General features: G+C 40.3%; 1 protein-coding gene across 2 annotated transcripts in view; it reads right to left on the bottom strand.

Annotated features, from left to right (window-relative positions):
• Positions 1–23,847, bottom strand: part of LOC109417328 (uncharacterized protein DDB_G0283357-like) — a 1,264,336-nt gene that overhangs the window by 445,656 nt on the left and 794,833 nt on the right. For both annotated transcript variants that reach the window (XM_062847080.1, XM_062847079.1), the window contains exon 5: positions 7,317–7,346. In XM_062847080.1, coding sequence (XP_062703064.1) covers positions 7,317–7,346 — 30 coding nt within the window. The remainder of the gene's footprint in view (positions 1–7,316; positions 7,347–23,847) is intronic.

The following is a 23,847-nucleotide window of genomic DNA, read 5'->3' as shown; positions in this document are numbered from 1 at the left end:
GTGGGGTGACAAAAATTGTCTGCTGGGGTCAAAGACGGTGTAAAAGTATTGCCTCTTGCACCACTGTACTCGACCGCCTACTTTCCTGCCAAATAGATCTTAGCTTGCTGAACAACTATGCTGAAAACGGAATATTTTTTGTTCATAAGGGTGTTCATACAAGTATTAGCGAATCAATCACGAATCAAAGACTCAACTATCAGACAGCTTTTAGCTTGCTGAAGAACTTTGTTCAAGACCGCATCATTCTATCTTCAGGATTCTGTGATATGGAAGTTTAAACATGTTTTACCCTGGTGCCACCTAGCGGACGATTCTGGAACCAAAGACGGCATTGCAGTTCTTAGCCTGTTGAACAACTTTGCTGAAAACGGCGTGCTTGTACCTCATTAGGGTATCGAGATATACATGTTTGATTATTTTTTAGTAGATACAAGGCGCCACCCAGCGAATTAATCCCAAACCAAAGACGTTACTATCAGAAAGAGCTTGCTGAAGAACTTTGCCGAAGTCAGCATCATTCTATCTTATCAGGTTTCTGAGATATGAGGGTTTGAACATTTTTGACACTGGCGCCACCTAGCGGCCGAATCGCGAACCAATGTTTGGTACCCCAAGACAATCCGGAATAACTCCGATACCATGTGGACCAGGCACCTATGTCCCCGGATGCTAAACTAGAAGAGCTTTTCGGGAAGCTGCGAAAATTTCATCAAAATCCATCGAAAAACAAAAAAGTTATGACCATTGTTTTGCTTTATCGAAGGTGAAAAATGTACGTTGGCTGGATGATGGTTAATGGGGAGTTAAGGACGTACTTAGGGGGGTGGGGGTTGTTGGAACCGTTTAAGGTTTCCTAAAAACTCTCTTGAGACTAAGTCATCGAATCTACTCTACATGCATAACTTGTGTGCTTGAATGATTGAATGAAAGCCATGTTTGCACAGCCTCATGCAACTATGTGCTGACAAGTGGTAAGTTCAATGTTTGTATAACAATCTCAAAGATCTCCCTTGAGTATAGGTCATTGGATCTACAACCGTAATCAGCTTGGAATGTCTTGAATCGCTTTTGAAACCGCCAGAAATGTTAATGAAACGTTTTCAAGCACCGCTGAAATCTCCGTGAAGCCTACTTAAGAGTAGTGATCAAAAATGTATTTTCTGGATGTGGACCCCTTGACCCTTTGGTCAATATGACCCGGCAATGAAAACTGAGCATAAAAAACGAAGTTGTCCTTTGCTGCGCAGAACAATCCAGCTCCAAAGCGTTAAACCCCTACTAAACCCCCTGTTACGCCCCTGAGACTCTCCGAACCCCCCTTCTTCTACAATAGCTTCTAACGTAGTTTACCAAGGAATTCGATCCAGTTGTGTTTCTGTTCAAGGGGTATTGTTTCGAGTATGTTTCAGACACCTAACGATTTATTTAGTAACAGTGCGTACTGTTCAAAAAATTTACCTGGTCATTATTTTCGGAGCTCTTTAAAAATCTCGCTCAAAGACTTCAGAAATCGTCCAGGTTTTTTTTTCTTTTGGTTTTTCTGGAGTGTCTTTTAGGAATGCATATTTCCTTCAGAAACATCTCAAGTAATTTATACAGGAACTCTATCATTTTTTTTCAACAACTTATTCAATAACTTCTCCGATATTTCTTTCCGGAACTTTTTCCTAAAAGATCAGGCATTCCATCAGAAACTCTACCAAAAATTCCTCTTGAAGTTTGTAAAGAAAAAGGCCTGAAAGAGTTATTGAAGGTTTTTCGAAAAAAAAAAACGGGTGCAACTTCTGGAGAGATTCATGGAAGAAATGTCCATGTGATTTTTTGAAAATTGCATGTATGATTATGTGCGAATTGTTTATAGCATTTCTGAATTTGTTTCTGGAGAGATTGCTCGAGTAGTTTCAAGAGGATTTCTAAAAGAATTCCTGGAGAAGTTTTCGAAAAAAAAAATCTGATTTTTTTTCCGAAATACATACTTCCTGTTGGAATTTTGCAAGAAATTCACGAAAGAAAATTCGTAAAAAACACCGTGAGAATTTTTCAGGGGATATCTGTGGGGTGATTTTGGGAAAAATGGAAAGATTTTTGAGGAATTTGTATGTGATTTTTCGGAGAAGTTCCAAAAAGAATTCCTGGAAAATTTCAAGGAGAAAATTCTCAAGAAATTTTGCGAAATAAGGAAAAACTTATGGTGGAGGTACATACTTGAGAAACTCTTAGAAATTTCTGAAGAATGTTTAAGTAAACATCTGGATGATTAAGAGTAGTTTTCCGTGGGTATTTCTGGAGGAATTTCTAAAAATTTCCGGAAAAATTTCTGAAAAAAATTCTAGACGAATTCAAGGTAAGGGATACTAAGGTCGCGTCTGCAATAAAACCGTTCAACTGCTAATGATCCGAGTAACGAAAATATTTCCAGATATAAATTTCAACACTGGATGGCACTGATGAAATATTCGGCGACTGCTATTTGATTTTCAATCAGGATTCATCCCATATATCCTACAGATAATAAGGTATTTGCTTCAGGATATGTCCTGATATGCTTTCCGGGATTTCAGTCAGGATTCAACCTGGGATCCCTTGAACTATTCTTCCGGGGAATACTCCGGAATTTTCTTCCGGGATTCCTTCTGGTTTTTCTGAAAAAAAAAATCCTTCAGTGATTTCTCCAGAAATTCTCAGAATTTCCTTTCAGCATTAATCCCGAGGATATTTCTCCCTGGATTCCATCTGCAATCCCTTTCAGGAATCCCGCACAGATTTCCTTAGAATTTTTTCCTGTTCTTCCAAAATGGAGGTTTTTCCAGAGATTCTCTAAGACTAGAGAATTTCTCCAGGGTATCCTCTATTGATAACTTAACGGTTTTCTTAAAGGGTCTCTGTTGAGATTTCCACTGAGACTCATGAGATTTTACCAGACATTTTTTCAGAGGTTGTCTAGCAATTTTCGAAGATTCTGCCAGAACTCCGTTTTAAGGATTTCCACTCGGATTTTTTGTGAGAATTTCTGAATGAGCCCGAACCTCACGAGATCCTTCCATCGTGGTTTCCATAAGAAATTTCTTCATTGAATTCACTCGAGATTATTTTTGGAAATTCTCCCGGAACTTCTTAATGGTTCTCTTTATTAGTTACTCACCTGGTTCTTTCAGAAATTTCTACCGAAATTCGTTCCGGGACTCTTTTTGAGATTATTTTGAAACGCTCCGGCACAAATTCTGCGACTGCGCTCGCGTCGGCCCGGCTTGGACGGTCCTTCAGCGGAGATTGACAGGTACAATGGATGGGTGGAGACGACTCACGTTTGAGGATCTCGTGCAGCCTGCTCTGGCAGGAATGAATAGAACACAACGAGTGGCAATTCTTAGAATATTTATGAAATACATCAGCTTTGTAAATGACTGTTACAATGTAATTGATGTAAATGCTTTGAATTTTCACTTAGAATTGTAAACTTTTAAATATTGTAAACTAATACTACTAAATTGACAAATAAACCAACTTTTACAAAAAAAAAAAATCTCGAACTTTCTTCGGGGATTCTTTTCGGGATTCCGTCATTATTGGTTCCTCCCCCTCTAGAGATTTTTCTCGGGATTCTTTCATTGTTTTTCCGAGATTATTCCTTCAATCATTTCTCATTTTTCAAGGATTTCTTAATGGCTTTCTTTACGAATTGTTTCCCTTGTGATTTCTCCCGTAATGCCTTCCTGTATTGTGTCGAGTATTTCTCTCAAGATTTTTCATACGACCGAATAGAATCACTCAATTTTTTTTTGCTTTGTTTAAAACCTACCAGAAACATCGAATTTTCTCTAAAGTATCTATCTTGCCAAATTATTGTGCAAATTTTTATTCAAATCTTGCAATTGTTCTTTAAGTCCTCAAATAATCAGTTCTTTAAAAAAAATCGTACCGAATCACTCAATCACTCATTTTAAGTGTTACACCAAGATTTTTCTGAGGATTTGTAATTTCGGAGAGGAATTGCTGTAAATGTTCAACGAGGATTTTCTGGACAAATTCGTGGAGGAATTTCCGTATTGATTCCTCGAGAAATGTCTGACGTAAATCGTTTTCGCGATTCTGGTGAAATTTTTGGGGAATTTCTGTAGAAATTCTTCAAGAAATTCCTGGAAGAAACTCCGGACAACTAACTGGAGAAACATTTGAAGCAATTTAAGGAGGAATTTGCAGAGAAATTCCTGATGAATTTTCAGGAAAAACATGTGGATGAATTGGAATTTTTTGAAAGATTGCTGGAGAAATTCCTGTAGGAATTTCCGCAGCAAGACCTGGCGAAATTTTCGGATAACTTGCTGAATAAATTTCCGGAGTAATTCCTGCTGAAATTGCCGGAAAAAATCCTTGAGAAATTCCTGAAGAACTTTCTAGACAAATATCTGGAGGAATTTCCCGAGAAATTCCTGGAAGAATTCCTGGAAAATTCCTGAGAAATTCTTGCAGAGAACTCCAGAGAAATTCCTGGAGAAATTTCCAAAGAAATTTAGGGATGAATTTCTGGACAAATTCCTGGAGAAATTTCCTGAGAAGCTCCTGGAAAAATTTCCGAAGAAGTTTCTGGAGGAATTTCTGGAAAAATTCCTGGAGGAATTTCTGGAAAAATTCCTGGAGGAATTTCTGGAGAAATTCCTGAGAAACTGCCGGAGAATTTCCTCGAGTAATATCCGCAGATATTCCCGAAAGAATTTTCAAAGAAATACTTGGAGGCATTTCCGAACAAATCTGTGGTATAGGATGCAGATAAATTTTCTGGAGGATGTTTCTTTCCGGAAAAATTCCTTGTGGAATTCCTGAATGAATTTTCGGAGAAAAATTTTCTGGAGAAATTCATTGAGAAATTTCCGGAGAAATTCCTGGAGAAATTCATTGAGAAATTTCCGGAAAAATTCCAGGAGAAATATCCTGAGAAGTTCCTGGAGAAATATCCATAGAAATTCATGGAGTAATTTTCAGAGAAAGTTCTGGAGAACTTCCGGAGAAATTCCGGAGAATCTCCAGAGAAATCCCTTGAGAAGTTTTCGGAGGGATTTCCACAGCAATTCCACAAAATTTCTGGAGAAATTCCAAGTAGAATTTTAAAAGAAATTCCTATAGAAATTTTTGGATAAATCCATGGAAAAGTTTCCGAAGAAATTCATGGAGGAATTTTCGAAGAATTTCCTAGAAGAATTTCCAGAGAAATTTGTGTAAGAATTTTCAGGGAAATTCCTGGAGGGATTTCTAGATAAATTCCTCGAGGAATTTCCAAAGGAATTTCTGGAGGAATTTCCTAAAAAAATACTGGAAGAATTTCCGAAGAAATTCCAGGATGAATTTCTGTAAAAATTAATGGAGGATGTTTTGGAGAAATGCATGGAGGAATTTCCGGAGAAATTCATGAAGAAATTTCTGGAGGATTTCCTGGAGAGAACTCCGGAGAAGTTCCTGGAGTAATTCCAGGAGAAATTCTTGGAGGAATTTCCGGAAAAGTTCCTGGAAAATTTCCAGGGAAATTTCTGGAGGAATTTCCAGAGAAATTTCAGAGAAGTTCCAGAGAATTTCTGGAAAAAATCCTGCAGAAATTTCCGGACAAATTCCTAGGAAAATTTACTGAAGAAATTCCTGGAGGAGTTTCCGAAGAAATTCCTGGAGGAATTTCCGGAGAAATTCCTAAAGAAACTGCCAGAGAAATTCCTGGAGTAATTTCTGCAGACATTTCCGAAGGAATTTGCAAAGAAATACTTGGAAGAATTTCCGGAAAAATCTCTGTTATGAAATGCAGATAAATTTTCTGGAGGTATTGTCTTTCCGGAAAAAACCTAGTGAAATTCCTGGATGAATTTCCGGAGAAAACCAGTGAGAAATTTCCGGAGAAATTCATTGAGAAATTTCCGGATAAATTCCTAGAGGAATTTCTTGAGAAGTTCCTGGAGAAATTTCCAGAGAAATCCTGGAGTAATTTTCAGAGAAATTTCTGGAGGAATTTCCGAAGAAATCCCTTGAGAAATTTCCGGAGGGATTTCCAGGGCAATTCCATAAAATTTCTAGGGAAATTCCAAGTAGAATTTCAAGAGAAATTCCTGCGGAAATTTTCCGACAAATCCATGGAAATCCGGAGAAATTCATGATGGAATTTCCGGAGAATTCCCTAGAGAAACCGGAGAAATTAGTGGAAGAATATTCAGAGTAGTTCCTGAAGGAATTTCCAGTGAAATTTCTGGAGGAATTTCCAGAGAAATTCCTGGAGGAATATCCAGAGAAATTCCTAGAGCAACTTCCAGAAATATTCCTGGAGTGATTTCCAGAGCAATTCCCAGAAAATTTTCTAGAGAAATTCCTAGTATAGTTTTGAGAGAAATTCCTGGAGCAATTTTTGGACAAATCCATGGAAGAATTTCCGGAGAAATTTGTAACTTCCGAAAAAAATCATGGAAGTATTTTCGAAGAAATTCCTTGAGAAATTACCGGAGAAAACCCTGGCGAAATTGTCAAAGAAATCCTATGAGGAATTTCCGGAGAAATCCCTTGAAAATTTTACAGAAAAATTCTTGGAGAAGTTCCCAAATAAATTCCTGGAGGACTTTCCGGAAAAACTTCTGCAGGAATTTCCAGAGAAACTCCTTGAGGAATTTTAGGAGAAATTCATGGAGGAGTTTCCGGATGAATTCTTAAAAAAGTTTTTGGAAAATTTCCTTGAGGAGTTTCTAAAGAAATCATCTGAAAAATTTTCAGTGAAATTCCTAGACTAATTTAAGGAGAAATTTCAGAGAAATTGCCAGTGAAATTCGTGGAAGAGCTTCCAGTAGAATTCCTGGAAAAAAATTCGGAGAAATTCCTAGACGAATTTCTAGAGAAATTCCTAGAGGTATTTAGAGAAATTCCTAGAGGTATTTAGAGGGAAAAAATTCTAGGAATTAGGGTGAAAGTCCTAGAGGTTTTTCGGATAAATTTCTAAAAAAAATCCGGAGAATGTCCTTGAATTTCTTCCGCTGAAATTCCTAGGGGAATTTCCAAAGAAATCTCCTGGAGGAATTGCCGGAGAATTATCCAGAGGAATTCCCGGAGAAATTTCCGGAGAAATTCCTGGAGGGTTTTCAGAGAAATTCTTGGAGAAAGTCCCAGAAGCATGTATCGAGGAAGTCAAAATGGAACTCTGGAACATCAGCTGCTGTTCACGGTTTTTGAACTCAACTAATAAATTCGTAGAAAATTTTGTTACACTCATGACACCCCATCGAAGTTATTTTGAGAAGCACATCCATCAGAATTCCAAAAGAACTTAGTTCCCAGAAAATCCCAACACTCACCTGGTATGAATTCGTGGAAGTCAAGTTTTCCTGAAACGAAACGAAGAGAAAAAAGAAAGCAGCTCGTTAGTAAGACGTTTTATACACTCTACTCTGCTGTTTGTTGGTTACTGCAACAAATTCGCCGTGGAAGGAGTGACGAACTTGATTGCTATTGCTTTGAATCGTTCTGTTTGGTGATGTGATCATGGATGTGATGCGTGTGTATGCGAGTTTGAAATTGATCCATGTGTTCCATCAAAATAGATGTCGAGGAACCATCACCGAAGATTGCCCTATCGGAGGCGTGAAATTTTCGGCAGATGGTGATTGTCTCTACACTTCAACTTGGTTGCCGGTCGGGTGTTCGCGTTACTATTCTTCACAGTTCCCCACAGTCAGTGATATTAAAGTAGGAGCCACGAATTTTCCACGCTCACTCTTATCGCACTCGGAAAATGACTCGTCGTCGTCGTCGTCACCGCTCACGCTATACATTGTGTGAGACATTTTGTTTGCGCGTGTGTGTCGTTTTCGTTCGCTGGCAGGGGGGATGAAGATATTTTCGATAGGAAACTTTTGTGCGTTTTCTGGGGACTAGGGACTGCTGAAAAAGAAGCAGTTTTTTGTCGCGTGATGTTGTAACTGTAACATCATGGTGAAGGAAAAATAAGATGCTGGGAAATGTTATGTCTTCTTCTTCTCCGGGAGACGATGCCATCAGGCAAAAGTACATAACGAGTGCCGCGCTGCTATCTTGGCTGTGCTATCGGGCACAGGAAGAGCGAAATTTACAAGTTATCATTTCTCTTTGTTGTGATGCTCGAACCTTTTTCCTTGACTTTTTTGTACAACAAAGTTGTAACGAAAGGTTATCATTTCCCTTTGAAAATCAATTTTTGTGTGAATGCTCGGATAATTACGTTTTATTTGTCGAGCGACACAGTTCGACAAACCGAGCAATTCGTCTTCTGAGTGTGCGTGTGTATGTGTGTATGTATGTGTGTGCAAAAGTAGAAATAAACCCAGCCAGATTTTTCTCTCACAAATATCAACCGATGGATTTGCAACATCTTCCTTTTCTTGTGAAATTCGTATGTTGTAGTTCGACCCCAATCAAAATGCACAAGAAAAGCACCATCATGGATAGGTAGATTGATTTGTTTTTTTTTGTTTTAAGCATTTTTTACTCAGATTCAACATTGAATTTACAAATCTTTAGAACCTTGTATTTGAAAAAAGTCGCAAAATCTATTTTAAAAATGATCTTAACTTACAACGAATTCATTAGCTCAGATTACTTGATTGCCTGCAATTTGTATCGCTACGTGGGCCAATTTCCGCCAACTCTAAGACAAACGACTCCTTCATTCCAAACCAACCATTCCACTAACTGACGGACGGCCGTCAATTTCTGCAGCAGCTTTCATCAAACTTCCATCAGACCCTTCTTCTAATGACGTCGTCACTTGTGCCCACAGCCAATCAAATCGTTTCCATCCACGCACTTTCATCATTACCTACCATACCGACCAAATTTCTAAATCCATCAAAAGAGGGAAACCCTCACACGGCTCCATCAACTGCCATGGACATGCCGAGACGGGCAGCAAGCAGTCCCATCCATCCATCTGGAAAAGTGACGGAAACACACAACCATTCAGCAGAGGGACGAGGACGTGTCAACCGACGACGACGGCGACGACGGCCGTTGAAGAAACCGATTTCGACTTGGAGGGGGTGCTGCACGGTCTTTATCTTAACCGGGTGTCACGTCCCACCCGGTTTTCACAGTGTCCGTCCGTATCCTCGGACCCCGTCGTCACATCGAGCTTCGAAGCATGTCCACAGTACCCATCACACGCAGTGTGACTCCAGCCAGAGCCTATACTGGAGTATGTAATCGGATGAAATTGAGGGGACCACATCCCACATCCGTTGCTGGTTTCTATGTTACTGTAGAAATATGTCCCATATTTCTTGCTGTATAGCACAGAAACAAATTTCTGGTAGATTGTGCTATGCAATACTTTCGAACCTCCATTTTGGTAACGAGTCGGGACTGCCTAAATAGAACTTTTACCTCAATGAAATTCAAGGTTGCAAAGAAGTTTGAGAAGGGCAAGTGGCTTGCTGATGCAAAGGGGAGGCGGTCAAGGCTTTCAGATGTAAAGGGGGGATAGTCAGAGGCATTTCAAGGGACTTTTAAGGGGGGAGGGAGGTTGGTGGTTAGAGGCGTTTCCAGGCGTATCAGGGCATTTCAGGAGGTTTCAGAGGTATTTTAGGGGGCTTTCAGGTGCGATTCTCATTGATTTCATTTGTGTTTCAGAGGTGTTTCAAGGCGCTTCATACAGGTTTTGTGGGGCTTCAGAAGCTCATGTGAGTTTCACGGAGATTTCCTGGGCGTTTCAGAGGCGTTTCAAACCGTTTCAAGGTGTTTTAATGCGTTTCAGGGCGTTTCATGGCGTTTCATGGCCTTTCAGGAGGTTTCAGGAGGTTTAAGAGTGCCTTCAGGGGGTCGTAGGTGAATTTGACGAAGGTTCAATAGGGGTTTAGAGGCGTTTCAAAGCGTTTCAATGCGTTTCAATGCGATTCAGGACACTTTAGGAGGTTTAAGGGGGCTTAATGGGGATTCAGAGGCGCACAGGTCAATTTCACGGAAATTTCATGGGAGTTTCAGAGGCGTTTCAAAGCGTTTCAATGCGTTTCAGGGCATTTCAAAATGTTTCCGACGAATTTGAGGGCGCTTAAGGGGCTGGCAGGTGCATTTCACTTTCGTTAGGGTTTCAATGGCGTTTCAAACCGTTGTGAGGCGTTCCAATGCGTTTCAAGAGGTTTCACAGAGATTTAAGGGGCCTTCAGAAGAACTCAGGTAAATTCCACGGAGGTTTTTTAGGGATTTCAAAGGCGTTTCAAAGCGTTTTAAGGCGTTCCAGGGCGTTTTAATGCGTTTCAGAGGGCTTCAAAAGCTCGCAGATGAATTTCACGGAGGTTTTATGGGGGCGTCAGAGGCGTTTCAAAGCGTTTCAAGGCGTTTCAGGGCGTTTCAGGAAGGCTTCAGAAGCTCTCAGGTATTTTAAGGAGGTTTTATAGGGATTTTAGAGGCGTTTCAAAGCGTCTCGAAGCGTTTCAATGTGTTTCAGGTCGTTTCAGGAGATTTCACAGGGGCTTTAGGGGACTTCATAGGCAATGAGGTGATATTCATGAAGCTGTGGTAGGGGTTTTAGAGGCGTTTCAAAGCGTTTCAAGACGTTTCGACGATTTTCAATGCGTTGCAGTGCGTATCAGGGTTTAGGTGGCTTCAGAGATTCGCAGATGAATTTCTTGCAAGTTTCATAGAAGTTTCAGAGGTGTATCAAACCGTTTCATAGCGTTTCAAGGCGTTCCAAGGCTTTTCAAAGCCTTTGAAGAGCGTTAAGAGAGCCTCAGAGGCTCATGGGGCTTTATGGAGGCTTTGGAGGCATTTCAAAGCGTTTCAAGACGTTTCAATGCATTTCAGGAAGTTCAGAGGCTCTCAGGTAAATTTCACGAAGATTTCATTGGGGTTGTAGAGGCGTTTCAAAGCGTTTCAAGGCAATGATCTTAAGAGCGGTTTCAGGGGAATATAGAAGCCCATTTAACTTTTCTTCTATTGCGTAAATCTCTAAGAATTAGCCTTAGTTAAAATACACGTAAATAAAAACTTAAAAAAATCAAACTGACATTGAACTCACCACTTGATAGCACATGGCTACATGAGGCTATGTAAGCATAAACTTCATTCATAATGCTTCAATAGATCACTGATTACAGTTGTAGATCAGATGGCCTTAACTCCAGTCAGTAATTCTCTTAGATACAACTAGTAGCCCTCGTAGATTCGATGATCTATACTCAAGGGAGTTCTTGGAAAACCCTAAAGAATCATTGGTAGATCGGACGATCCGTACGCAAGGAAGTTCTATGAGATCGTCAAACTGACAACGAACTCACTACTTGACAACACATGGCAACATGAGGCTGTGTAAGCATAAATTTCATTCCCAATACTCCAATAGATCATTGATTACGCTTGTAGATCAGATGGCCTAAACTCCAGGGAGTTTTCGGATACTCTTAAACTTTTAACACTTAAACACTCCGTAAACGTTCCTTAACTCTTGATTTTGCTTTTTTTTTCATAAACCAACTTTATCTGTAATCTTGAGTACTCCAACTGCTCTGAACACAATCAAATTCCATTTAGGCTACATTTCCTAAATAGAGGAACCTAAATAGATTTTGCAAGTTTCAGTGGAAACGTCGAGCCACAAGGAATAAGAAGAAGAAGAAGGAAATGCCAAACGATTTTCCAACAACAATGCCGGAGGAATTCTAAAAATAACTGCTAAAGGAATGTCTGATAATCTGCTCAAAGGAATTGCCGATAAAACTTCCCATGCTATTTACGAAAAAATTGGTCAGAAGGAGGTCTGAAAGAATAACCGAAACAGTTTTAATACAACCCCGTTTTTAGGCATTGCGGCTTGAACAACGTGGTTACTTGGTAATTTTCAAAAGAAATTGGCACAAGAATTCCCAAGGCCACCATTGAAAACTTTAAGAAGAAATTGTTTCAAAAAATATGAAGACTACAGAATGAATCCAAAAAAGAACTATGTAAATTCTTTCTGCAAAGATTTTTCAAAGAAGTTACCGAAAATCTTCTCGAAGAAATTACCAACGGAATCCCGAAAGGCTTTGATGTAGAAATTCGTTAGGATATCACAGAATGTAGTCCAAAACAGTTCCAAGGAAATTTGAAGAGGATTTTTGAATCAATCACTTAAGATATTACCAAAGAAGTTTTTGTGTAAATTCTACAAAGAAAAATTTAAAAAAAAATATAAAAACAAAAAGAAAAAAGAAACAATAATTTCTGAAGCAATATAACAAGCTTGAGAAGATTTAAAAATGGTTGCCAAAGTAACACTCGTAAATTGATAAATAATTTGCCGATGAAAATGCCAAAATAATCACCAAGATAACTCCTAAAAAAATTACCAAAAGCTAATTTCGAAGGAATTACGAAAATTTTCAAATATTTTTTTGTCAACATTTTCTTAAAATAAAAATAAATCTGAAGAGGATCAAAAAGTTATGCAATAAAAAAAATCACAAAGTCACTGCCACGAAAATTTCTGACGTTGTTACTGACAAGAGGCTTATTGCTAAAGGAATAGTTGAAAAACTCCCAAATATATTCCTCAACAAATTGCCAAGAAAATCTGTAAAAAAATAATAAGAAAATTCTCAAAGAAATCGACAAGGAATTAACGAATAAGTACTCTAGAAGATTTGGATGAAAAATTCTTAAAATTCCCAAACATTAGAATCAAATAAATAAAGTGATGTGTACTTCACGAAACTCAATTTTCAATGGATTAACGATGTAGCACTGCAAATGATTGTTTATTTGTTGATTCCTCTAGAAACTAAAAATTCCAAAATTCCATGAGAGTTTTTTGAAGGATCCCCAAAAATCTCTTCCAAGTATTCCTCCAATGTCGTGAACTCCTTCGTACATGTCCTCAAGGATTTCCACTAGGATTCCTCTAAAAGCTCCTGTGGACATTTCCTCAAAATATGCTAAGGTTTCTTCCAAAATAAAATTGCTAAACCTCCGACGATGACTTTTTATCAAAGATTTGTTCGTGGATTTTCCTGGAAATATTTCCGAAAATACTCCCGAACTTCCTTTGAGAAATCCCTCTATATTTTCCCGTGTATTCATCTGAGGATTACTGTAAAATTAGCTCATTCAGAAATTCACCCAAGGATGTCTCCACAAAAGAAAAACACAAACTCATCTCAGAATTCTTCGGAATATTTTAGCAATATGTCATCCTTCCAATTTGTTCACAAATAACACAAACTGTATTAATATATCTCCCTCAAAATTCTCACAAGAATCCACCCTGAAATTTCTCCGATGATTCCGCAACCCCTTTTTTTGGGGTTCCTCCTTAAAATTAGGCTAATATTCCTCCTGAAAGCTCCTCCATAGATCCTTTTTGTACATTTTTCTAGAAAAAAAATGAAAAAAAAAACATGTATTTTTCTATAAAAATGCATTTAAAACTCCATCAATGATTTTCCCGGAACATTATTGATTATTTCTTTAAAAAAAACTCCCAAGAGGAGATCTATGTAAATATCTCTAGAGTTTGCTTAATGATTTTTCAAGGGTTGTTCCGAAAATTTCTGTAGGATCTTCCCAGAGTATTTATGTAGGGATTGTTCAGAGGATTCTTACAGGTATTTTTCTGAAAGTTCTTAAATACATTTCTCCTATTTTTACCGTAGAATACTTCCAGAAATTCCTTTAAGAACTCCTTCAGAAATCCATCCAAAGATTCTTCTATGGAATTATCCAGGAGAAATCTCTGTAAACTTTTTCAGAAAGTCAATCCAAAACTTAATTTTTTTTTAATGTGTATGGGAAATCTGGCACTGCATCCATTACCTTGCTCGTAGACAATTGCGGCGTAGGTTTTAAATATCTTGAGTCCAATGGCCACTTCGGTGATCTCTCATTCGTGAGAGCACGACCACTGACTGAGCAGTGCACCTCACTGAATACCTTGAATAAATACAATGTCTTCCATATGCGAGAGCTAGGTCCTTCCTCTACCAGGCTGCTGTGGGTTGCTGTTGTGGGCGATACTATAGTGGACCATCCGAGGTGTTCATTGTGAATGTAGGCATCGTCTACCCTCCAGTTCGAACTAGTTCGTTGACCAGAACTACAATCAGTAACGTCGATGATCGACTCCTTTTCGTTTTGTCTTAAGATACCCACATTAGCCAGATCGACATTGAGTATGGCTAGATCCCTCTGGTTCATGAAACGCCTTCATGAACCAATGTTGCAGGTAGGGAAGCCAGCCGATTATCACAGGCCTTCACCCTGTCAACTCCGCCGTCATATGGTTAAGCATCTGCATGAGCAGATCGACAGACCACCGAGAAAGTACATAACAAATAAAGCACCAGTGGGTATTAGGTGTAGGTCCGATATGATGGCGACATCCTTTCTACCTCTCAGTGACTGCCTGCTACAGTAGATGTTGAGCTGCGCAACAGTGATTTAGGTTTAGCTGCTTCACCTTCACTGTGACCTTGCAGTTGAAGTTCTCTTGAAGGCCAGGCACCATGGGCCTCCTGGAACCTGGACTCCCCGGAATAAATCAATTACTTGTGAGGGTTTGTGTGGCCATAACCTGCACATCGCCTACAAAGCTTGCTCCAGTCAGAGTTTCTACAGTCCAGCGAATTATGTCCCGTTTCACGATACCTGAAGCAAGTCTTCAGCGGCTTGTGTATGCTAAGTGAACATACCGACTAGCACACCTTGAACTAGTCTTTTTTTTTTCCTTTTAAACCATAGGGGGAAAATCTGCTCAACAGACACCCTAACAGGGAGGTTAGGGTAGTGTGGGGTTAAGACCGTCTTCTACAACACTAGTAAAAGCAAGGACTACTCTCTCCTTGACCCACTAAAACACATTCCTATGGTCGCCAAACCTTACGTCTCTCCGGAACCACCAAGAAGGTATTACTTCAGAGAGGGGCTAGTGCACATCGCACCCTCAAGGTTAGCTGCGTAGCCTAGCAGCAACGAACATCGATGACAAGCTCTGAAGAGTCCATCACGGTAACATACTGGCGCTTAGCCAGTTTCCCGAGTGGTCCTCGCCACTCCCTTTGTCCTCGGAAGGCGGACAGGGTCAACCTGAACTGATGCCCACATGCAACCCGATCTGACCTGCTGAAGGCAAGGGTATCACTACCCTCCAGGCCTTATCAGCTGCACCAGAAGGTTGCTGACAGCAAGGTCTCTACCTGCCCCGACCCTTGCCGGGGACCCCTTTCCAACCGCGGGCTCGGATCCAACCCAGTAGACCGACGCCACGACAGCACCGCTACCGGGACTTCCTCTCCGCGGCCACTTAATCGCTGTAAGGGCTTCTCAATAAGCGAGCATCTCCGCGTCCGTAAACTCGTCCAGGATTTTGAGCATTATAGTCGCTTCCGTCGGGGTGAGCCTTGCCACGAGCTGGAGGATTATCGTCGGTGCGAGAATGACGAATATTGCGCACATTGCATTCCCAGGTAACAATTTGATGCTGTTCAAACGATGTTTCAACTATTTCAAAGCAGCCTTTATATGAACAAAAGCTGAGTACAAGAGGTACAATCCTTTGTTCAGCTCCTAAACATCCAATTTTGGTGATTTTATACAACCTTAAGCTGATTTGAAGTTCATTGAAAGGCTGATTTAAGGCTTAATATACACTTAACCAGTATACAATAAAAATGATTTATTTTGGTTAAAAATAAAAAAAAACAGACACTTCCGTAAGCATTATTTATCATTTGCGTCTTTCTCTTTCCAGATATTTAGTAAGGTACAAACTAATCTATGGGAAAACTAGGAATTGAACTCGGACCTCCTGATTTATAGTCACTCACTTAAGCACCTACACCACACCCAATTGTATACATACCATCGAAAACGAGAGCATTACTTGTTAGGTCTGAAATATCAAGAGCATAGGTTGCTCTAAGCTTATACTGATGTTGAATAATCGTTTTTCCAATTATTTTGAAGCAGCCTTCATTTGAACAACAGTGGAGCATAAGACGTACAATCCTTTATTCAGACCCCAAACATCTCATTTTGGTGATTTTATCCAACCTTAAGCTGGTTTGAGGTTCATTGAAAGGCTGATTTAAGGCTTAATATGTGCTTAGTCAGCAATCAGTTAAATGTATTGAATTTGTTTAAAAATTAAAAAAAAAAACATTTTTAGACATATTTTCATCATTTGCGGCTTTCCATTTCCAGAAGAGATGCTTCCGAATGTATTATTTAATCTATGGGAAAACTGGGCGTTGAACTCGATACTACTGATTTATAGTCACTCACCTTACCGCCGACAGCACACAAACAAATGTATACATAACATATCCTCGAAAACGAGAGCAATACTGGTTGTATCTGAATAATCAAGAGCATAAGTTGAACTAAAGCTGTATTGCGGCTGAAGAATCTATGTTGACTTCGTGAAAGCACTACTCGGGTAAGATGTCAAAAACAAAATGTTTGATTAAAGGTTGAACAACAGATGATTAATTCTGCTTATTGGTGTACGTTTCAAAGCTGGTTAAAGAGACAAATTATATTCTATTCAACTTGATATACAGCTATCTATGTATTGCTGATTGAAGTGGTCGAACAAGCAGTACTTCAGACCAATATTCAGCTGTCATTGTATTCAGCCACTGTCACCATTAATCAGCCAATGTTCTGCTAATACTCTCACTGTTCAGCATTCTTTGTTACTTTGGTTGGCATCAAGATCCGTGAGCTTGGTATCGCTTCCCATTGGGCTCAGGACCTCTGAGTACTTAGACAAGTCCGTCTTGAAGGCGAGGGCGTCGCGTGGTACTTGTCCTCCTTCCTCTACTTAATTTACAATCCCCACGCTCATGTTCCTCGTTTTCTTTTTCTTCTTGTTTTGCCTGTTCACTAGGGTCCGGCGAGCGTCTTCCCCCTGACCTTCCTTAATCTGAGGTGGGTAACGACCTACGCTAAGTCGCAATGCCCTGCCTACTTCAACCCGGGTTAGGCCGGCTTTTCAGGTCCTCCTTTCCCAGCTTTCCGGAACGCCTAGTTGGGGTCTGACTTACTGGCATTACTGCCTTGCACTTTCGCGATAAACCTTCCTAATGTATGGTTTGGATAAAAAATTACCCTATAATGCGCAAGAGGGTTAAAAATCTCCTGGACTTGTGGACGCTGCCAGGTAGGGTAGCGAACCACTTGGGCAGCGGCCGGTATTTTGGGCACTCTTAGCTATAACTCAGTCAATACCAATTGACTTGAAATTTTGTACACGGCTAGATACTATACGTATCTCATCGCATTCCAAAAATTGTGTCAATTGGTTCAGAATTCGCTGAGTTATAGCAGAAAAGTGCTCAAAATATGACCCCTGCCGAGATGGTTCCACTTCCCTAGTTCCTCCCCAAACGGCTGCGTTGCACGCGTTTGCGATTGATTGTCGTAAGCGATCCCAATTGGCGTACTCTTCGGGCTACCTGCGAATGCGCAGACCTCAGCCTAGGTGGAATTCGGCATTTAAAGCTTTGTGGACTCTTCTGCTGCCGATATTGCCATCAGTTTATCATGGTTCTGCTTGGCCGCCATATTTGGCCCTGGCAACACACACATGATCGTATAAGCTGTTGAATAGGATGCTTAAGTGGAGGTGATATGCGTATCTTTTATTCGTTGCGTACACATATGGCCTGCACATTAGCATCCTATTCTACATCACTTACTACTTCATGTTGGCTGGGGACTCACGAAGTCTCAACTAGACCTGCTGGAGCTCCTTTCTGATGTTCGACTTCGAGGACTCATAGTCAATGATGGAATCAAGCTGCTGCACAGCCACCTCCGTTACAGAAAGCCTATCTTTGTTCTTATTGGTGGCCTTCATCAGCTACGCTTCATCTATGAACTCTCACGATGCTTTAGCTGGGAAGGAATAGGATTCCCTATGCTGGAGCTTCACCCACAGATACATCCTCCTATCGCTGTTCGCTTTAGTGGAGACCTAGCAAATCCACTTCTTGCGGTGGAGTAAATACCACCACTATCGCTACTAACTGATTCCAGACTAATTGTATTTAATTAAGCTCATTTTGGAATCCTAAGACTAGCACAATTGTTAAGAAGGAAGAAGTCCACCACGCCAGAGCTATGCATTAACGTGGTAAGGGTCAAATTACTGTGAGGGGTACTCAGGTGCCCAGGTGTCCCAGGTTCCGTTAATGATCGAGCTTTTTTCAACCCCTCGATCATTCATTCTTTGGCAAGGGGCACTCAAACAAAACCTTGCATTGGGATTATCCTATTTGGTGAACACTTGCCACCGGAACAGGTAGTCTGCACTGTGGGGCTAAGAAGTAACTATCCGTTCTTAATCTGCACAATTTGAGAACTCTTAGAACAACGGTACCGTCTATGGCGTCGTTGCGGTCATCGGGGAAGGAATGTTTGTTAGTAGGGTGCGGTGATTTGCGAAATATGTGAACGAATGTGAGTAAAATTTATTAAACCGTAACAAATGTAGCTAAAATTCTATCTGTGCATCCACCCACCTACATCAAGTTCCGTAGTTGAGTGCAACAGTAGTGGGCAATTTGTGACGCCTTTCCTCGGGAAATCACCCGTCCCGTTTTAGAATAAATATCTCAAACGTACGAACAGGAGTTTGATTGCCCCATGTGATTGTCCGCTGTTTCCCATCCCTCAGAGATATGGACCAAGGATGAAACGTCCAATTTCCCCCTTTCGTGTGGAGCAGTAAGGAGCAACCAACTTAATGGAGGTGTGGGGACCATTACTGTTTCGGGATCGACAAAACCCGATGACCCGTGGCATATCATCTGCAGATTGTACGAATTTAGAAGAACGCTGATCGGAAATGTTTTGCCATCATCAATAATCCTATCCTTTATTACTGGGGGGCAGGATGGGCTACTAAATGGGGTTTGTTGAGCAAGCTGGCGTCAGACAGTAAGACACAGAACATGGAACATTTGGGTAAGATTTCTGCAATCAACGAGATTAGAACGAATGGTCAGAGTGGCTCATTATGGATTTCAGGTTCTTTGGAGAATCTATTGCCTGTGAGGTTCTAAGATTGATGTCTTAGTGTGAGGTGTAACAAGTTAATGGAAAGCAATGATATGTTGACATATTTTATACATTTTTTGTTTCGCTTGGCATGAATACAATTGGTTGAATATTTTTAAGCAATTTTATATTAAACAGGTTTCTTGATTTGAGCAACAATGCTTTATTGGATTTCTCTCAAAAATCATGTTAATATAACCTTCCTCTTTCCTGTAGCAAGTATCAAAGTTGAATACACCACTCCTATAAACAGTCTATTCCTTTGCAAGCTCAACAACCTGCTCGAGGGCACCACTTACCAGAAATCAGAAAAAAAAATCTCCATACGCGCACAATCTCAGAAATCAAATGACGCGAATAATTGGGATCCACTTTGGGGCGTAAGAAAATCCTAAAAAGCTTCCATTATTCCACGCCAATCTATGGGCCCCTGCCTGCCTCGGTTCTTTAGATTCACCGGTGCGTTTCGAACACACGCCAATTGTCGGCAATAATTTCCCTCGGAAAATTAGTGCCGGTAAAGCGTAGATTTTGCCAAAAGCAGTAGCAGTAGCACCAGCAACAGAAAAATGGAAGAAGGATTCAATTTAAAAGCAAATTTTATTTCACTCTGATAACCTGGACCCGTGCCTCGGGGGAGGAAGGGGTAGTGTGCAACAACAACGGCTTGCGGGGGCCGAAAAACGCGTGCCGAAAAGCGGATTGAGAAGATAAAGTCGAGTACCTACCTACCTAGCTAGATCGTTTCATAACCGATGGGGAACTGAAGCGGGCTTGGGATATGGAGTCATATGTCCGTAGTTGTGGGGGTGGAATCAGTAGGGGAGACCGGTGTGAGGTGTATCTTTAGCGGGATTATAAGAAACAATGATATTAGACATACCTTCGATTATTTTCCCAGCGATTTCACTATCTAGATTGAAGTGGGTCATACGATCACAATAATTAAAAGATTTAAAAAATCTTAAAACAATTTCAATTACAATTCGTAAAGCTTAGACGTAACCGATCGCACTCAAATTTTTTGCAGCTGCTTGTGGGCCAAAATGGAAACAAAAATGCCGTAATTTGAAGAAATGATCACTCTGATCCACTCTTACGTAAATTAAGCTTTGGGTTATAGAAGGACTTTCATGGATTCCGCATGGTGCTCCATTTTGAGTGCAAGAAAATGGCATTTTTTTTATATATTGAGTGTTTAATTAATCTTAAATACACATAATTAGAAATAATGAAAATATGTTTAATTATTTTTGGATATATTCTTAGTTATTATTTAATGCCCTTACCTTACCGATCAGGCTGAGGCCGAGGTGGCCTCTGCTGTACATAGTAGCCGTCTCCATTCCATGGCTGTTTGTCTCCAGTTCCGCACTCTGCGTAGGGTCCGCAGATCGTCCTCCACTTGGTCGACCCACCTAGCTCGCTGCGCTCCACGTCTTCTTGTACCGGTCGGATGACTCTCGAGAACCATTTTAGTCGGGTTGCTATCCGACATCCTGATGACGTGACCCGCCCACCGTAGCCTCCCGATTTTCGCGGTATGGACGATGGTTGGTTCTCCCAGCAGCTGATGCAGCTCGTGGTTCATTCGCCTTCTCCAAGTCCCGTCTTCCATCTGCACTCCGCCGTAGATGGTACGCAACACCTTCCGTTCGAAAACTCCAAGGGCGCGTTGGTCCTCTGCACGTAGGGTCCATTTTTCGTGCCCATAGAGGACGACCGGTCTAATCAACGTTTTGTAGATGGTTAACTTCGTGTTACGGCGAACTTTATTCAATCGTGGACTCCATAGTAAGAACGATTTCCTGCAGCAATGCGCCTCTGAATTTCTCTGCTGGTGTCGTTGTCGGCGGTCACCAGTGAGCCCAAGTACACGAATTCTTCAACCGCCTCGATTGCATCACCGTCCTTGTGATTCCTCCCTGGAGCCCTTTGTCATCTCTTTGACACATTAATGACTAACCCGATTCGCCTGGCTACACTCTTTAGTCGGATGTACGTTTCCGCCATCGTCTTGAATTTACGAGCTAAAATATCAATATCATTAGCGAAACCAAGCAACTGAACGGACTTCGTGAAAATCGTTCCACTCGTGTTTATCCCCGCCCTCCTAATTACACCCTTTAAAGGAATGTTGAACAGCATGCACGACAGACCATCACCTTGCCGTAACCCTCAGCGAGATTCGAAGGGACTCGAGAGTGTCCCTGATACTCGAACTACGCACATCACTCGATCCATCGTCGCCTTGATCAACCGTATCAGTTTATCCGGGAATCCGTATTCGTGCATAATCTGCCATAGCTGTTCTCGATCGATTGTATCATACGCCGATTTGAAATCGATGAACAAGTGATGTGTGGGCACGTTGTATTCGCGGCATTTCTGCAACACCTGGCGGATGGCGAACATCTGGTCTGTTGTAGCGCGTTCACCCATAAATCCAGCTTGATATTGCCCCACGAATTCTCTTGCAATCGGTGATAGACGGCGGCATGAAATTTGAGAGAGTATCTTGTAGGCAGCGCTCAGTAGTGTGATCGCGCGGTAGTTTCCACAATCCAACTTGTCACCCTTTTTGTAGATGGGACACACGATACCTTCCAACCACTCCTCCGGTAATACTTCCTCCTCCCAAATCTTGGTAATGACTCACCAGTGCTTCTCCACCGTGTTTTAGAAGCTCGCTTGGTAGTTGATCTGCTCCAGCGGCTTTGTTGTCTTTCAACTGGCCTCCTCCTCAATCTCTTGGAGGTCAGGGGCCGGAAGCCTTTCGTTCTGTGCACATACTCCTAGACAGGGTAAGAAAAACGGATCACGCCGAAAAACAAACGCTTTGTCCTAAGCGGTGCATGTCTCTAACAAAGGCACTCCGCAACAAACGCATGTCAAGCGATGAGAGCAATAAAACATATATCGTTTGCCGTGCGTGTGCTGATATTTCGGCTTATCTGCTGAAATTTTCGACCCACATCATCGAATTCATGAGCATTTGGACGAATTAAGACTCTTGCCATCCTCAGAGTCGAGTTTCAGTTGTAAAACAATGCGAAAAACACGATGTGAATAGAACGAGACAAATATTCCTACCGTTTTTGTTGTGAACAAACTCGGGAGCGATTTTGTCATTATCTGCAAACGAAAAAACAAAGCGTTGTTGCCGTGCCTTCTTTGTTGCCTATTTTTCGCTTGCGCTGCCATGTTCTGCGTACACTGCTCCTAGATCTGTTACCGCTAGCTCGTGAGAATATTCCCGTGATTATCACAAAGCCTCTGCACGAGTGGTTCAGCTTTTCGTAGAACTGTCGTGTGTCCTTAGCGCGATACAGCTCTTCCATCGCTTCGCGATCTCGTTCTTCCTGCTGGCACTTTTTCATCCGGAAGTATTCAATGCCCTTATTTATTTTATTTATTATTATTGTTTTTATTGCTTTCAGCCTTATTAAGGAGATTTTCAGCCAACGACTGGATTATTTTCATTTTCTACTAGAGCTTCAATATAATTTTCTTTAAAATTTTAGCAAATTTTTCCCATTAAAATATAATAAATTGCCATAAACCTAACAAAGAAACCAAGAATTATAAATGACAATCACGTAATAAAAAATGGTTGACACTTTGCAGACAATTTATTCAACCAGGAAGTATTTTGTCACAATGAGAATGAATTAACTACATCGGCTGTTTTCCTACTCTCCGCATCGACCAATGTGGCGCTAGCTTCTATGCGCAAAAAATCGCTAAAAGTAAATCGCAAAAATATTGTATGGCGAATAGCATCTAAAGGCAAATTTATCGAAGTGGAATACATTATTCGAAAATATATTTGGTAGTGGTTGTGCACAATGGTGACTACTATTAAGCCTACCAAATATTTTTTCAGTAAAAGCTTTCTATTTCAAGTAATTCAAGTTTAGATGCTTTTCACCATACAAAATAAAATGGATTTACTCCTGCTGATCAACTGTGGGTGTGCGCCAAGCGGGTAGTCCATTCTCTGGAAATTTACTTCCAATGCTTTTTTGTTTTTTTCTTTTTTAATTTTTGTTTGTTTTTTTTTTCGTTTTTTTTTATGCTTCGTTGCCAGTCACCATATTATGCTGCTGACAAATAAAAAGAAAGAGGCAAAAATAATTTTTTTGGACACAAAATGTCTCTCGGAGAAGCAATTTTCGTGAAATTATAAAATAATAATGAACGTTTTCTAGACCACAATTATACAGAGGTTCAAACAAAAATTCATACAGATTTTGTTATACATATCTCCCAAATATTTTTTTAATTTTTATTTATACTACATAGAACTTTTTTGGCACGCTTAAGATTCTGATTCCTAGTACACATTCCCTGCCAACTTTGGGATGTTCTACGGAATATTTTTTTGTAATATTTTCAAAAGTATGACCTAATTGTTTTGCCAAAAAATGGAATCTAAACACCCCTGAAGATAAAACCAGAAGAGCTTCGCTAACGTTTACTGTTTTTTTCGTAGCTCCTTTTTTATTTATTTTGTTTTTAAATTTCTCTAAGAAGCAATATAGATATTGCATCTGATTTTCCCATAAGTTCCCGAATGTAATAAAATGGACCCTGAACAAATTAGAAAAACATTTGGAAAATCTCTTGATGTCCAATAGAATTATATTTTTTTTTTAATTCACTAGGACTTATTATTTTTTAATTTAAAACGAATTCTTTGACATTTTTCAAAGAAATACGCTTGAACAGAAATAAAAATGCTTGAATCTATTCAAATTTCTTGAAGCAATTTTGCTAAGAACTTTTTGAACCACAGTTCTAAGAAAATAAACCATAAAA

Source organism: Aedes albopictus, chromosome 1 (genome assembly GCF_035046485.1).
Source record: "Aedes albopictus strain Foshan chromosome 1, AalbF5, whole genome shotgun sequence".
Classification (NCBI taxonomy): Eukaryota; Metazoa; Arthropoda; class Insecta; order Diptera; family Culicidae; genus Aedes; species Aedes albopictus.
Note: the sequence above shows the minus strand (reverse complement) of the source record. Positions and strands in the feature narration are given on the sequence as shown.